The 17,408-nt window shown below is 38.4% G+C and overlaps 1 protein-coding gene across 4 annotated transcripts in view; it reads left to right on the top strand.

The window, feature by feature from the left end:
* The window catches only part of LOC136168538 (torsin-1A-interacting protein 2-like), a 48,974-nt gene that overhangs the window by 23,082 nt on the left and 8,484 nt on the right, over nucleotides 1–17,408 (top strand). For 3 of the 4 annotated variants that reach the window (XM_065936148.1, XM_065936149.1, XM_065936146.1), the window contains exons 2-3: nucleotides 13,734–13,912; nucleotides 15,841–16,350. In XM_065936148.1, coding sequence (XP_065792220.1) covers nucleotides 13,879–13,912; nucleotides 15,841–16,350 — 544 coding nt within the window. In that variant the 5' untranslated portion in view covers nucleotides 13,734–13,878. Of the gene's footprint in view, nucleotides 1–9,171; nucleotides 9,270–13,733; nucleotides 13,913–15,840; nucleotides 16,351–17,408 lie in introns of all 4 variants that reach the window. The other variant, XM_065936147.1, reaches the window with a different exon arrangement.

Here is a 17,408-nt window from a genome sequence, read left to right as displayed (position 1 = left end):
ATAATATTACTTTTCAACTGGTAATGGTGGCCATTTCTAAAATGACTTCCAGAGTGACTTTCTTTTACTTTAATGCAGACCTAGGAGTAGAAATTTAATGGAAAGTATCTACTAAAGAGAAGGCTGTCTTGGATTGTGCGTGACTGAGTTAAGATTCATCTCTTAACTTTAGGAGAACATAGTCCAGGCAAGCGCACATGCAAGAAAGAATTCCATGACATCCAAAGACTAGGTGGCAGTCATAATACACGTGTCTGTAAAACTGAGTTGAAAGCCATACCCCTCTGGAGTCTCCCCTGGCAGCCCTTGAGTCTCAATGCAGTCTTCGGAACACAGCTTGAAAACTGCTTGTTATAGAGGAAAAATAATGGCCTTGCAGCCAGTTGACCTCAGTTTGTCTTCTGACATTAAATGAGCTCGGGCATTTTAACCTTTCTCTGTCCAGTTTCATTTATGAAATAAGTTTTGTAATAATACCTTCTTCATACTGTTGAGAAGTTTAAATGTGGTACATGTCTATCAGTCAGCACCACAGTAAATCTTTAGGATGAGGAGAGGTATAAGAGAGTGAGGCAAAAGTTAGAACTAGGGATAAGATAGGAGTCTCAGTTTTAGAATGAGGATTAAGGCCAACTGTTAGAACTTGATGCTAAATTATCGAAAATTTCTTAAATCTTTTCTGATGAAGGACAAGATTTGTCTTGTAACTGAGGTCAAGCCTGTAGTCGTGTGAATCACATGGTCTGAGATGAAGATTAAGAGGCTTAGAAGGATGAATGACCTAAGGCAGATCCTTGTCACCTTTTTTTAGGCCCATTTATAATCATAATTGTGGTAGATATAACTAATTTATTGTATGATTTATTATCACCTGAGACTTTAACACAATGCTGAAAAAAGCAATTCGAGAAAAGTTGAATGTGTGTAAATTTACCCAGGTCATATGTGCTAGAGTCACAATTCAAACCTAGATTTGGAGTGCCTTGTAGTATGTTTACTATGTGGTTTTATTGTTGTTGTTTTGTTGTTTTAGTATCAACAGTTGCTTTAGTTAACAGCTAGGGTCCCACAGTCAGGATACCTGAGTTCAAATCACCTGAGTTCAAATCCTAACTCTGCCTCTACTAGTTGTGTGTTCTTGGGTAAGATTCTTAACCTTTCTCTGTCTCAATTTCCTCATCTGTAAAATAGAAGGAATATTAAGTCCATACATCATAAGACTGAAGTTTCTAGGATGGAATAGAGGTTAGGTAAGGTCCTACTGCTCTCCCAGCCCCAATTTATTCTTGAGAGTAGGTTTCCTTTGTCCTGTCTCCTCTCAGCTGATTGTGACAAAATGCATAGGCAACTGTTGTTGAAGTGTGCCTTTGTAACATAAGTTCATTGTGTGTGGGCTCAGAGTTAACCCTTATAGGTTTTTCATTTTGATTCTTAACTTTTCCTCACAGAAGCTAATACATTACATTTTATTACTCATTTAAAAAATTTGTTAACATCAATCATTTAGAAAAGTGCTGAAAATAGTGTTCACCTATGCACCCAGATCTAAAATACATTAACATAGGAAAGATGTCCTGTGCTCTTGGATTGGAAGAATTAATATTGTTAAAATGGCCATACTACCCAAAGCAGTCTACAAGTGTAATGTGATCCTTATCAAATTACCCATGGCATTTTTCACCAAAATAGAAAAATAATCCTAAACTTTATATGGAACCATAAAAGACCCGGAATTGCCAAAGCAATCCTAAGGAAAAAGAACAAAGGAGAAGGCATAACCCTCCCAGACTTCAGGCAATACTACAAAGCTACAGCAATCAAAATGGCGTGATATTAGCACAAAAACAGACATACATGGGTCAGTAGAACAGAATAGAGAGCCCAAAATTAAACCCCCACACCTATAATCAGTCTCCAACACAGGAGGCCAAAAATATACAATGGGAAAAAGACAGTCTCTTCTGCAGGTGATTTGGAAAAGTTGGACAGCCACAGGTAAATCTATGAAGTTGAAACACTCTCATACCATACAGAAAAGTAAATTCAAAATGTCTTAAAGACTTAAACATAAGACATGAAACCATAAAACTACTAGAAGAGAACATAGGCAAAACATCTGACATAAATCGTACCAATATTTTCTTAGGTCTGTCTCCCAAGGCAATAGAAATAAAAACAAAAATAAGTGGGACCTATTTAAACTTACGAGCTTTTGCACAGCAAAAGAAACCGTAAACAAAAAGACAGCCTACAGACTTGGAGAAAATATTTGCAAATGATGCAACTGACAAAGTCTTAATTTCCAAAATATACGAACAGCTGATAAAATTCAATAACAACAAAAAAACAACCCAATTGAAAAATGGGCAATTTTCATACAATAGTAGGATACAAATTCTATTCAAGTTTTTATAAACTAGGAGACACTGAAACATATACAGGAACATAAAACAGTTGCAAAAATTTCATAAACTAAAGATATTGAAATCATACACTATAAATCTTAATTATGTTGAATTGGTTCATGGTGCTTTCAGGTCTACTGTATTCTACTTTTCTGTGTACTCATTCTGATAATTTTTGAGAGTTTTATATTGAAGCTCCAAATAAAAAACTTACCTACTTAAAAAATAGTGGAACTATCTAATTTTGTTCTGTATTTTCTAAGTCTCCTGTAATTGTGAAAAGAAAGAGAAAAAAGAAAAAAATGGGCAGAAGACCTAAGTAGACGTTTCTCCAAAGAAAACATACAGATGACCAATAGACACATGAAAAAGATGTTCAGCGTCACTAATTATTAGAGGAATGCAGATCAAGACTATAATACAATGAGGTACCACCTTACACCAGTCAGAATGGCCAAGATTAAAAAATGTACAAATGGAATTTCTCTGGTGCGCAGTAGATAAGAATCTGTCTGCCAATGCAGGGGACATGGGTTTGATTCCTGGTCTGGGAAGATTCCACATGCTGAGGAGTAACTTAAGACCATGTGCCACAACTACTGAGCCTGTGCTCTAGAGCCCACGAGCCACAACTCCCGAACCCACTTACTGCAACTACGGAAGCCTGCACACCCCAGAGCCTGTGTTCCACAAGAGAAAGCCACCACAGTGAGAAGCCTATACATCCCAAGGAAGAGTAGCCCCCACACTCTGCAACTGTAGAAAGCCCAGCCCTCAAAGCAACCAAGACCCTGTGCAGCTGAAAAGAAAAGTATTAGAAAAGAAAAAGCAACACTTCTTAGAAAAAAAGTCTACAAATAACAAATGCTAGAGAGGATGTAGAAAAGGGAACCCTCCTACACTGTTGTTGGAAATTAAGTTGGTGTAGCCACTATAGAAAACAGTATGGAGGTTCCTCAAAAAAAACTAAAAATAGAATTATCATATGATCTAACAATCCCACTCCAGACAAAACTATAATTCAGAAAGATAGGGAATTCCCTGGTGGGTCAGTGGTTGGGATTCTTTGCTTTCACTATTGAGGACCTAAATTTAATCCCTATAGAGGAACATCCTGCAAGGTTCTTGGCATGGCAAAAACAAAAAGATACATGTACCTCTGTATTCATAGTGCCAAGACTGTTCACAGTAGCCAAGACATAGAAACAATGTAAATGTCCATGGATAGAAGATGATATGTAGAATCTAAAATATGATTCTAATGAACTTACGAAACGGAAAGACTCAACAGACAAAAGGGACTTGTGGTTGCCAATGGGGAGGGAAGGTAGGGAGAGTGGAGTGGGAGTTTGGGGCTAGCAGATACAAAGTATTATATACAGAGTGGATAAACAACAAGGTCCTACAGTGTAGCACAGGGAATTCTATTCAATATCCTGAGGTAAACCATAATGGAAAAGAATGTAAAAAGGAAGATGTGTGTGTGTGTGTGTGTGTGTGTGTGTGTATATATATATATATATATGTATAACCCAAATCAGTGCTGTTTGGCAGAAATTAACACAACATTGTAAATCAACTGTACTTCAATTTTAAAAATAGATAAAGTATACTAACCTTTTGCCACATATACCTCATATTTTAAAAAATGCTAAAAAAAAATGCTTAACATATGACAGTTGAAACTTATTCTCTTTCTCATCCTCTTCCTATCCTTTCCTCCACAGAAGCAAACATGTATCTTTTCTGATCATGTGTTTAATTTTTATGTACATTTAAACAATGTACACTGCAATAAAATAGTTGAACACTTTGAAATTTTTATTGCTCAGTAACAGTTGTATATAAACTGTTCAGTTCAGTCGCTCAGTCTGTTCGACTTTTTGTGATCCCATGAACTGTAGCACACCAGGCCTCCCTGTCCATCACAAACTCCCAGAGTTTACTCAAACTCATGTCCATCAAGTCGGTGATACCATCCAGCCATCTCATCCTCTGTCGTTCCCTTCTCCTGCCCCCAATCCCTCGCAGCATCAGGGTATTTTCCAGTGAGTCAACTCTTCACATGAGGTGGCCAAAGTATTGGAGTTTCAGCTTCAGCATCAGTCCTTCCAGTGAACACCCAGGACTGATCTCCTTGCAGTCCAAGGGACTCTCAAGAGTCTTCTCCAACACTACAGTTCAAAAGCATCAATTTTTGGTGCTCAGCTTTCTTCACAGTCAAACTCTCACATCCATACATGACCACTGTAAAAACCATAGCCTTGACTAGACAGACCTTTGTTAGCAAAGTAATGTCTCTGCTTTTTAATATGCTATCTAGGTTGGTCATAACGTTCCTTCAAAGGAGTAAGCGTCTTTTCATTTCATAGCTGCAGTCACCATCCACAGTGATTTTGGAGCCCAGACAAATAGTCTGACACTGTTTCCACTGTTTCCCCATCTATTTGCCATGAAATGATGGGACCGGATGCCATGATCTTAGTTTTCTGAATGTTGAGCTTTAAGACAGCTTTTTCACTCTCCTCTTTCACTTTCATCAAGAGGCTCTTTAGTTCTTCACTTTCTGCCGTAGGGGTGGTGTCATCTGCATATCTGAGGTTATTGATACTTCCGGCAATCTTGATTCCAGCTTGTGCTTCTGCCAACCCAGCATTTCTCATGATGTACTCTGCATATAAGTTAAATAAGCAGGGTGACAATATACAGCCTTGACGTACTCCTTTTCCTATTTAGAACCAGTCTGTTGTTCCAGTTCTAACTGTTGCTTCCTGACCCTCATACAGGTTTCTCAAGAGGCAGGTCAGGTGGTCTGGTGGTATTCCCATCTCTTTCAGAATTTTCCAGTTTATTTTGATCCACACAGTCAAAGGCTTTGGTGTAGTCAATAAAACAGAAATAGATATTTTTCTGGAACTCTTGCTTTTTTGATGATCCAGTGGATGTTGGCAATTTGATCTCTGGTTCCTCTGCCTTTTCTAAATCCAGCTTGAACATCTGGAAGTTCATGGTTCACGTATTGCTGAAGCCTGGCTTGGAGAATTTTAAGCATTACTTTGCTAGCGTGTGAGATGAGTGCAATTGTGTGGTAGTTTGAGCATTCTTTGGCATTGCCTTTCTTTGGGATTGGAATGAAAACGGACCTTTTCCAGTTCTGTGGCCACTGCTGAGTTTTCCAAATTTATTGGCATGTTGAGTGCAGCACTTTCACAGCATCATCTTTCAGGATTTGAAATAGCTCAACTGGAATTCCATCACCTCCACTAGCTTTGTTCATAGTGATGCTTCCTAAGGCCCACTTGAGTTCACATTCCAGGTTGTCTGCCTATAGGTGAGTGATCACACCATCGTGATTATCTGGGTGGTGAAGATCTTTTTTTGTACAGTTCTTCTATGTATTCTTGCCACCTCTTCTTAATATCTTCTGCTTCTGTTAGCTCCCTACCATTTCTGTCCTTTATTGAGCCCATCTTTGCATGCAATGTTCCCTTGGTATCTCTAATTTTCTTGAAGAGATCTCTAGTCTTGCCCATTCTATTGTTTTCCTCTATGTCTTTGCATTGATCGCTGAGGAAGACTTTCTAGTCTCTCCTTGCTATTCTTTGGAACTGTGCATTCAAGTGGGTATATCTTTCCTTTTCTCCTTTGCTTTTTCACTTTCCTTCTTTTCACAGCTATTTGTAAGGCCTCCTCAGACAGGCATTTTGCTTTTTTGCATTTCTTTTCTTGGGGATAATCTTGATTCCTGTCTCCTGTCCAATGTCACGAACCTCCATCCATAGTTCATCAGGCACTCTATCAGATCTAGTCCCTTAAATCTATTCTCACTTCCACTGTATAGTCATAAGGGATTTGATTTAGGTCATACCTGAATGGTTTAGTGGTTTTCCCCACTTTCTTCAATTTCAGTCTGAATGTGGCAGTAAGGAGTTCATGATCCGAGCCACAGTCAGCTCCCGGTCTTGTTTTTGCTGACTGTATGGAGTCAGCAAAAGACTCCATCTTTCGCTGCAAAGAATATAATCAGTCTGATTTTGGTGTTGACCATCTGGTGATGTCCATGTGTAGAGTCCTCTCTTGTGTTGTTGGAAGAGGGTGTTTGCTATGACCAGTGTGTTCTCTTGGCAAAACTCTATTAGCACCTGCTTCATTCTGTACTCCAAGGCCAAATTTGCCTGTTACTCCAGGTGTCTCTTGACTTCCTACTTTTGCATTCCAGTCCCCTGTAATGAAAAGAACATCTTTTTGGGGAGTTAGTTCTAGGAGGTCTTGTAGGTCTTCATAGAACTGTTCAACTTCAACCTTTTCAGTGGTACTGGTCGGGGCATAGACTTGGATTACCGTGATATTGAATGGCTTGCCTTGGAAACAAACAGAAATTATTCTGTCATTTATGAGATTGCTTCCAAGTACTGCATTTTGGACTCTTCTATTGACTATGATGGCTACTCCATTTCTTCTAAGGGATTCCTGCCCATAGTAGTAGATATAATGGTCATCTGAGTTAAATTCACCCATTCCAGTCCATCTTAGTTCACTGATTCCTAGAATGTCAATGTTATGCATCAATTTTAAAGTTACTGTTACTCTTTTTAATTTTGTGTGTTCCAGGCTGCTAAACTTGGTTTTATTACCGCAGTTCAGAGATCATTCTATGTACCAAACAATGAACACCCACCAGGTTGTCAAAGCATTACCATTGGTACATTGAGATGGAGCAGAAAGGGTGCACCTTAAAAGACAGAGCCAGGGGACTTCCATGGTGGTCCAGTGGCTAAGACTCTGAACTCCCAAAGCAAATAATCCAGGTTCAACCCCTGGTCAGGGATCTAGATCCTACATGCCACAACTAAGAGTTCACATGCTGCAACTAACACCCAGTGCAGCCAGATAAATATATAAGAGGAAAAGCCAGGGCATCCAAAACAGAAGAAGCAGTGAGGTGAATCTGTGTCCCTCTTCAGGGAGGTCTCAGGATATTAAAATTCAGTAAGTTGAATCCCTGTTATATTCTCCATAGACAATAAAACCTTATTACTTGAACCTGATTTGAGCCCTCATGGAGACAAGTTAAAGGAAAACAGTAAGTTTTGCTGCAGATTACAGGATCACAGGGAAGCAAAGATACCTACCAATGATAAGGCTAAGTTTTATTTAAGTGGAAAAATGAATCATTGCAACCTCTATAAATGGGGCACTGAAAACCAATATTTCACAATTGAACTTGTAAGGGATTCACTAAAAGCAAACATCCTCTGTGCTAAATGAAGCATGTAGGTCTTCATCAGTTTGTTTTTTTTTTTTCCAAGATACCATCAAAGATGGGTTGTTATTGTTATTTTTTTTTTTTTGAGATGCTCATGGATGATTTTTCCTGAAGCTGCAAAAAGTTTTCAACATGTCCATTTTCCATCAGAATGAGGTGCTACCTCCATTCTGCTATGCAATCCAGAGGTTTCTAATGCACACATTTCCTGGTATGGATTAGACACAGTTCAAAAAATTAACCTGCCTCTGGAATCTGCCTCCAGGTCTCCCAGATACCCCACCATGTAATTTCTTCTGAAGATACATCAAGAACTTCTGTGTTTATACCATTTCTTCCTTGTAGCCTTGAGGGAATACTGGTTCAGCTATGAACAGCAGTGTGTGTCCAAGGGTCTGAGTGAAATGGGCTACAGAAATGATGTGTGCCTTGTGATAAGAAAGGCATATATTGAGCACTTGTAAGATTATAGATATATCTCTGGTGTTCCTTTGCAGATTGCTTATTGACTGCAACCTAGTTTCCAAGTAATATGGTTTTTTTTTAAAGCATTCAGTTAGGTTTACATGAAATTAAGTTTATTGAGGATATCCTACATGCAATAAGATGCACAGATTTTAAGCTTGATGACAAATGTAACCACCACCTCAGTAAAAATATAGAACACTTTCATTACCCCAAAAGGTTTTCTCATGCCCTTTTCCAGTCAGTAGTCCTAACCCTTGGAACCACTTCTCTGTTTCCCTCACTGGAGACCATTGGCCATTCTAGAACTTCATATAAATTGGATCATTTGGCATATAATCTTGTGTGTGGCTTTTTTCTCTCATCACATTTTTTCAGATTCATCCATCTTATGTATCAGTAGTTGGTTCATTTTTTTTCCATTTGTTTAATTATTTTTGAATCACTCCATAGTATTTATAGGTTTCCCAGGTGGCACAGTGGTAAAGAATCTGCCTGCCAATACAAGAGACACATGAGACTCAGATTTGATTCCTGGATCGAGAAGACCCCCTGAAGTAGGATATGGCAACCTACTCCAGTATTCTTGCCTGGAAAATTCTTTGGACAGTGGAACCTGGTGGGCTATAGTCCATGGGGTTGCAAAAAGTTGGGCATGACTAAGCGCACACACACACACACACACACACACACACACGTAGTATTTTATGCTTCTTAAATTTTATATGAAGGCTTTAATATTGAACATTTATGAATTTTTGATACATAACTAGTTAATTGCTATATATTATATTACATTTAAAGAATATGCCACAATTTAAAACTAGTTCCTTATTTATAGACATTTAAGATTTTCTCAGTTTTTCCTCTTCTTTTTAAACAAAGCTGCCACAAACACCATTGGGCACTTTAGGAAAAGTTTCTCTAAGGTACATGTCTAAAAGCAGAATTGCTGATTTGTAGAATGTGTGTGTCAACTCAGTATTGCTGTATTGCCCTCCCAAGGTGTAACAGGTGGCCTCATTGTCAATACAGGTCTGCTGCTGCTGCTGCTAATTCGCTTCAGTTGTGTCCGACTCTGCGACACCATAGACGGCAGCCCACCAGACTCCCCCGTCCCTGGGATTCTCCAGGCAAGAACACTGGAGTGGGTTGCCATTTCCTTCTCCAATGCATGAAAGTGAAAAGGGAAAGTGAAGTCACTCAGTCGTGTCCGATTCTTAGCGACCCCATGGACTGCAGCCTACCAGGCTCCTCCGTCCATGGGATTTTTCAGGCAACAGTACTGGAGTGGGTTGCCATTGCCTTCTCTGCAATACAGGTCTGGGTATCTCCAAATCCTCACCAACACTTGGTATTACATTTTTTTTTTCCAATCTGGTGGTTGTGAGATGGTATCTCATCATTAATATTTGCATTTCCTTGCATTTCCTTTCCTTCCCTACATTTCTTTCCAATTCATTAGACATTTAGAGTCCTCTTTTTATTTAACTGCTTATTCATCTCTTTTGCCCACTTAAAAAGCAAAATAGCAGTATTTGTCTCTTAACTGACCTGGGGTAGTTTTTATGTATTCTAGATATTAATCCATTGATGATTATATATGTTACTGATAGTTTTCTAGTCAGTGAATTTATCTTTTAACCTTGATTTTGATGATTTGTATGGAGATAACTTTTTTAATGTCATCACATTTGTTCCCCTCATGGTTTGTATGTCTTTTATATCTTGCTTAAGAAAACCTTGAGGTTATAATGGCCCCACTTTCTTCTGAAAATTTCAAAGTTTTTGCACTTTACATTTAGGTCTCTAATCTGCAACTGATTTTTGTGGAGGTAGAAATCTAGTTTTTTTTCCCCATTTGAAAAATCAGTTATCCCATAGCTGTTTATTCACTAGTCCATTCTTTCTCTTTGTCACTCAGTTTCCTTTACTTAAGTATGTACATATTTCTTGGCTCTCTATTCTGTGTTATTATGTTTGTCTGTTCTAACGCCAGTGCCCTGTTGTTTTTAATATCTTGATATATCTGGTGAAGATTTCCCTCCTTCAGAATTCTTTTTTCTTCCTTCAGAATTAGCTTGACTCTTTTTTTTTTTTTTTTGAAATTTAAATACTTTTATTTTATTATCACAAAACAAGAAGTCAAGGCACTTTATGTTTCTATTATCACTATATCCCTGAAGATTGAAAAACAAGCTGAAATGGCCCTTCATTTATTAGACATTTATTGGTCATTATATGGACAATTTGGAATAGAGATACAAGAATTCTGCACTTACCAGGGCTTCCCTGGTGGCTCGGTGGTAAAGAATCTGCCTGCCAAGGCAAGACAACATGGGTTCGATCCTTGGTCCAGGAAGATCCCCCATGCCTCAGGGCAATTAAGCCTGTGGGCCACAACTATTGAGCCTGCGCTCTAGAGCCTGGGGGCTACAATGACTGAGTCCACATGCCAAAACTACTGAACTCTGCACGCCCTGGATTCCACGCTCCAAAACAAAAGAAGTCACCTTAATGAGAAGCCCAAGCACCACAACTAAAGAATAGCCACCCCTCCTCATGCAGATAGAGGAAAAACCCACACATCAATGAAGACCCAGCACAGTCAAAATAAATAAATGAATAAATAATTTTTAAGAAAGAGAGTGCTGTACCTATCAGACTCCCTGCCTTCAGGAGGACCATCTGAAACAAAGAAGAAGCTTGGAAGTGTTCTATCAGCTCAAAGATAGCAGCAGCAGCTAAGTCACTTCAGTCATGTCCGACTCTATGTGATCCCATAGACGGCAGCCCACCAGGCTCCGCCGTCCCTGGGATTCTCCGGGCAAGAACAATGGAGTGGGTTGCCATTTCCTTCTCCAATTAGCTTGACTCTTAACTCTTTACTGCTTTTTATGAATTTTAGGGTCAGCTCATTCATTTCATAAGAAACATATAATAATAAAAAAAATTGTCTGAAGATTCTGTTTCAAATTGCAATGAACTTACAGGTTATTTTGGAGGGAATTGGCATTCAGTTCAGTTGCTCAGTTGTGTCTCTGACTCTTTGTGACCCCATTAACTGCAGCTTACCAGGCTTCCCCATCCATCACCAACTCCCAGAGCTTGCTCAGACTCATGTCCATCACATCAGTGATACCATCCAACCCTATCATCCTCTGTCATCCCCTTTTCCTCCTGCCTTCAGTCTTTCCCAGCATCAGGGTCTTTTCCAGTGAGTTGGTTCTTTGCATCAGTGGGCCAAAGTATTGGCGTTTCAGCTTCAGCATCAATCCTTCCAATGAATATTCAGGACTGATCTCCTTTAGGATGGACTGGTGGATCTCCTTGCAGTCCAAGAGACTCTCAAGAGTCTTCTCCAACACCACAGTTCAAAAGCATCAATTCCTCAGCGCTCAACTTTGCTTGTAGTCCAACTCTCACAGTGATTGTGGAGCCCCCACAAATAAAGTCTCTCACTGTTTCCCCAACTATTTGCCATGAAGTGATGGGACCAGATGCCATGATCTCAGTTTTCTGAATGTAGAGTTTTAAGTCAGCTTTTTTACTCGTCCTCTTTCACTTTCATCAAGAGGCTCTTTAGTTCTTTGCTTTCTGCCATAAGGGTGGTGTCATCTGCATATCTGAGGTTATTGATATTTCTCCCAGCAGTCTTGATTCCAGCTTGTGCTTCATCCAGTCCAGCATTTCTCATGATGTACTCTGCATATAAGTTAAATAAACAGGGTGACAATATATACAGCCTTGACATACTCCTTTCCCGATTCGGAATCAGTCTGTTGTTCCATGTCCAGTTCTAACTGTTGCTTCTTGACCTGCATACAGTTTTCTCAGAAGGCAAATCAGGTGGTCTGGTGTTCCCATCTCTTTAAGAATTCTCCACAATTTGTTGTGATCCACACAGTCAAAGGCTTTGGTGTAGTCAATAAAGCAAGAATAGATATTTTTCTGGAACTCTCTTGCTTTTTCGATGATCCAGCGGATGTTGGCAATTTGATCTCTGGTTCTTCTGCCTTTTCTAAATCCCGCTTGAACGTCTGGAAGTTCACAGTTCACGTACTGTTGAAGACTGGCTTGGTGAATTTTGAGCATTACTTTGCTAGCATGTGAGATGAGTGCAATTAGCACTAAATGGCCTTGAATCTTACTGTCTATACACACAGTATATTTCTCTACTTAGGTCCTTTTTATGTCCTTCAATAAAGTTTTAATACTTTTCTCTCTAGAAGTTCTTTTTTTAAAAAATAGTTTTATTGAGGTATAATTTACATACCATAAACTTCACCCACTCCAAAGTCCTTGCATATGTGTTGTAGATTTATTACTAGGTACCTTTTAGTTTTTATTATGAGGTGCATGCCTGCATGCTTAGTCACTTCAGTCATGTCCAACTCTTTGCAACCCTATGGACTGTAGCTCACCAGACTGCTCTGTCACTGGATTTTCTATTTATTTGTAAAGTTTTGCCTCATTTGCCATATTCACCTGACCTCTTACCATCTGACTACCACTTCTTCAAGCATCTCAAACTTTCTGCAGGGAAAACACTTCTACAACAAACAGAATGCAGAAAATGCTTTCCAAGAATTTGTCAAATCATGAAGCATAGATTTTCATGCTACAGGAATAAACAAACTTATTTCTCTTTAGCGAAAATGTGTTGATTGTAATGGTTCCTATTTTGATTAATTAAGCTGTATTCAAGCCGAGTTATAATGATTTAAAATTCAAAGACCCAAACTGCAGTTACGTTTGCACCAACTGAATATAAGATATAATTGAGTTTTTATTGCTTATAAGTTACTTCTGGTTTTGATTCCTTTTGTATACAGCTTTTAATAATTTATATATATTCTTCTTTGATCTACAGTCCATGGGGTTGCAAAGAATCAGACATGACTGAGTGACTAACACAACAACTTCTTTGAGCAGTGTATAGAAGGGCATCATATAAAGAGATAACTATCTCCATATTTTATAAACGAATACTATAAGCAACTCCCAGCAGAAAAGTACCCCAGACGCAAAAAAAAAAAAAAAAGAATACTGTAAGAAAACCACTCTTAGTGACGAAACCCTAAATGTGTATTTGCTTTTCCTAATACCAAGACAGCCATCTTCATCTGTAGGTCACCCCTGTGCATGTTTGTTGTTAATGATAAATGGAAGTTTCTGGTAGGCAAACTCTGAGAAATTTATATGGGACAGAAATTGACATAAGGGAAATCTGCAGTGATTAACTCAGCAGTGACTTAAATTTTTACTCTTGGAATTACTTTTTATTTCAGTTTCAAAGTTGTTTCCTTCAAGATTCTGTCCCTTGTTCTTTTTATATCTTTCCAGACACACTAGAATGTTAGGAGGTTATGTCATCTATACAAGGGTTAATAATCTGAAGGTTTTTTTTTTCTATTTATAGTCTAGGATTTGGAATATGAGTCTCATGAAAGCCAGAAAACATTTTTTCTTCACTAGATAAGTTTCGGCGAGAAAATAGTATTCAAACTAAACAGACTTAGTAAATAAAGCTGAACTAGGCATTTTTCCCATGTATGAATAAAAAAGTCATTTTCATTCTTTTTATTTTGTTTTAGTCACTGTATATATGCCTTGTTTCCTGGGTCCACGGGAAGCATGAGTCTGTTGGGACTTGGGACAAGAAGAAACCAAGACATCTTTACAAGGAAATCCAGATACTAACAGAAAGTATCCCAAAGTCTGAAGAGAGAGAACTCAAACATGACTGACAGAGGACTTGGGGATCCTCCAGAGGGTAAGACTCGTTTGTACAGCACGCTTTGTGCTGTCGGAAACTAGGGCTGTGCTAGGAGAGGAAGTCTCTGGTGACCAAGACTGAAGCTTGGAAGTAAAAAAGAGCTGAATTGCTTAATTTATTATGATTCTTATTCTTTGATATTTACCGAATTTTACCATCATACCAGACCCTAATTATGAAGAAGAGTTGTTTTAGTGACTCCTGTAGTATTGGGAAAATAACATCTTAAAAAAAGATGGTAGACAGATCTTTAGAGTTATATTTTTAAAAGTCAAGTTAGCTGTGATATGCTATAAATTTAGAGCAGGATCTTTCAATTATAAGGAAAGATGAAATTTAAATTCTTCATATATAGGCAAAATATATTGGTTTTTTGGAAGAGATGGGCATATTTAAATATTTTATTAGGATATTTTTCAATATATAAAAATAGCACACACAAAAAATAGCACAGTATAATGAAGTCCCATGTACTCAACATCTAACTTCAACTTTTACCTACACAATGCTACTCTTGTTACCTGCCTTGAAATATTTAAGTGTAAATGCAAGACATGATATAATTTTATTAGGACTTTAGTTTACATCTCTTAAAGCTAGATTAAAAAAAAAAAAAGAACCAAAATAGCACTGTCACACCTAAAAATAAATTGTTATTCCACACTATTCTTCATATATACAGTCAGCATTCACATTTCCCCAATTGTCTCTTAATCTGTTTTCTTCACAGTTGGGTTTCTAATTTTTTTTTTTTTTCTTTACATGTGGGTCACATACTGCATTTCATTGATATATCTTTTCAGTTGCTTTTTAAAAAAAAACAAAAAACTTTATTATGGAAAATTCAAACATATATAAAAGTAGAGAGATGAAATGAATTCCGTGACCCAGCTTCATCTGCTATCAACATATGGCTAACACTGTTTTCATTTATACTCTCTTCTCCTTATACCCATATCATTGTATTGAAGCAAAATCTAGATATCATATAATTTTAGCCAAAATACTTGAACACTTATCTCCAAATGGTTCAGATTCCTTTTTAAAAAGAAAACATTACCCCAATTCCTTTTCATACCTAGAAGATGAACCAGTAATTCCTTTGTCTCATCAAATAGCTGGTATTCAGATTTTCCTGATTATCTCATCAATACTTCTTTAACAGCTGGTTTGTGGGACACTGGATCTATAATGTGGTCCACACATTGTTGATGTGTCTCTAGTATCTCAATCAATAGGTCACCCGTCCTTTTTTAATCTTTTCTTGCCATTTATTTTTATCTCCTGCTGTAACTAAAGAAACAGAGTCTTTGTCTCTTAGAATTTCCATCATTTTGGGTTTTTCTGATTACATTCCTGAGGCATAATTTAATGTATTCCTCTGTCCCTGTGTTTCTTGGAAGCTGGTAATTAGCTCTAGAAGCTTGATTAGATTCTGCTTTAGTTTGGCAAGAATACCTCATAGGTAGTATAGTGTCCTTCCTATTGCATGGAATTCGGGAAGTTAGAAATGTCTGAGTTTCCTTCTTTTTGTGGTATTAAGATTCATCAGTGGGTTCAGAAGGAAGTTGGCAGCCTGGTTCATTCACTATAAAATTCCTCTTCAGTCTTTCAAATAATGGTTTCAGTTGCTATTGATGTTTACTGCCTAGATCTGTTGTTTCATTAGGGAAGAGGGTATTTTTAATATTACCAAAAGTTGGTTTGCCATTCAAAATAGTTTTCAATTAATATTATTTGTTAGATTAGCATGATAATAAATTTGGGTAATCAGTCACCTTTAGTGAAAGTCAAGAGAAATAATGTTTAGGAAGAGTGCCTCTTAAAGCCATAAAAATCTATATAAATATTTTTGTTAATCAGGGATTTTGTTGAAATAAAAAATGTAGGGAAATTTTTAAAATTGTAAATTTTTGTCTCAATAGACCCTCAGAAGGATTTGGAAAATGATCCATCACTAAATACTCAGGAGACTACAGTCACTGCAAGTACCAGTGAAGAAGCTCAGACCCTAGACCCTGCCTCTCGTCTTAACAAAGACCACCAAGAGGTAGAAACAATTGGCCCAGGAAGTACAGATATAGATGCTCAATCAGAAAATCCAGATGAAACAGACTGTGGGAAATATCTAAAGGATATAGAAGGTGAGAACGGCCAGAGTTTTCAGGGTGGAGAACAAGGCCATCAGCTCCCTTCAGAGAGTCTGAGTGAAGACCCTGTGGATCCAGAACTCGAGTGTTCTCCAAGTGACAAGGTAGGAAGAACAGACACACACGTAGTGGGCAGCTCTGCAGCCCTCCCTGAGCACGTCGGTGACGGACCTGGAGCGTCTCAGGAGCCACCAGTCGTTGACCCTCAGGATGTCCAGAGCCCTGGCCATTCCAGCGCAGGGCTGGAGAGCCAGCAGACACTGAGGAAGCGACTGCTGGCACCAGGTGAGAAAAGCCCTGAGCCTGTCCTGTTATGTACTATTCTGCCACAGCATAGGTGGGGCCATTCTTTTCAGAGAGCTTCTCTTTACTTCATAGGACTAAGGCCTTTGCATCTTGCCCAAGGTCACAAAGAGATATGACTGCATTGAGATTAAATGAGGTTTCTCATCTCCTAAGACTTCCCTGGTGGCCCAGAAGGTAAAGGGTCTGCCTGCCCTGTGAGAGACCCAGGTTCAATCCCTGGGTTGGGAAGATCCCCTGGTGAAGGGAATGGCACCCCACTCCAGTGTTCTTACCTGGAGAATCCCATGGACAGAGGAGCCTAGCAGGCTACAGTTCATAGGGTCACAGAATCAGACACAACTGAGCGACTAACACTTTCACTTTCAAGCTAGCTCATTCTGCTCACTCCATTAAGTTGCTTCCCACTTATACATAAGCTGCATTTTTTAACAGTTTCTATTTATTTACTGTAGGTATGATTTTTTTTTTAACAGGTATGACTTAAAAAATTCACTCCTGGCCTTTTCTTTATTTCTTATATTTTCACTTTCACTTTTTAAAATCTTTTACTTTGGGGAAAACTAAATGCTACATAAATCGAAAGATAGGTATATTTAAAAACCAGCATCAGTGGTATAGTATCCTTGAAGTGAAATGTTAGTCACTACAGTATATGTCTGATTTTTTGCCACCCCATGGACTGTTATCCACCAGGCTCCTCTGTGGGTAGCCATTCCCTCCTCCAGGAGATCTTCCTGACCCAGGGATCGAACCTGGGTCTCCTGCACTGCAGGCAGATTCTTTACCATCTGAGCCAGTATCCTTAACTCAGTCATATTTCAGTTTTATAGGACTTTGAGCAAATCAGTTATTTCTCTATACCTGATTTTCCCCACTTGTATGTTAAGGATAACAGCATCCTGTCTTTCCTCACGAAGAATAGTTGCAGTATGCTAAGTCTTTAACTGGAACTCAAGAGATATGGATTCTAGTTGCAGCCCTACCAGTTCCTAATTTGGGTGAATTTAAGCAAATCTCCCCAGAGAAGGCAATGGCAT

This window comes from Muntiacus reevesi, chromosome 5 (genome assembly GCF_963930625.1).
Source record: "Muntiacus reevesi chromosome 5, mMunRee1.1, whole genome shotgun sequence".
NCBI classification, from domain to species: Eukaryota; Metazoa; Chordata; class Mammalia; order Artiodactyla; family Cervidae; genus Muntiacus; species Muntiacus reevesi.
The sequence above is the reverse complement of the archived record's forward strand: the minus strand, read 5'-3'. Positions and strand labels throughout refer to the sequence as shown.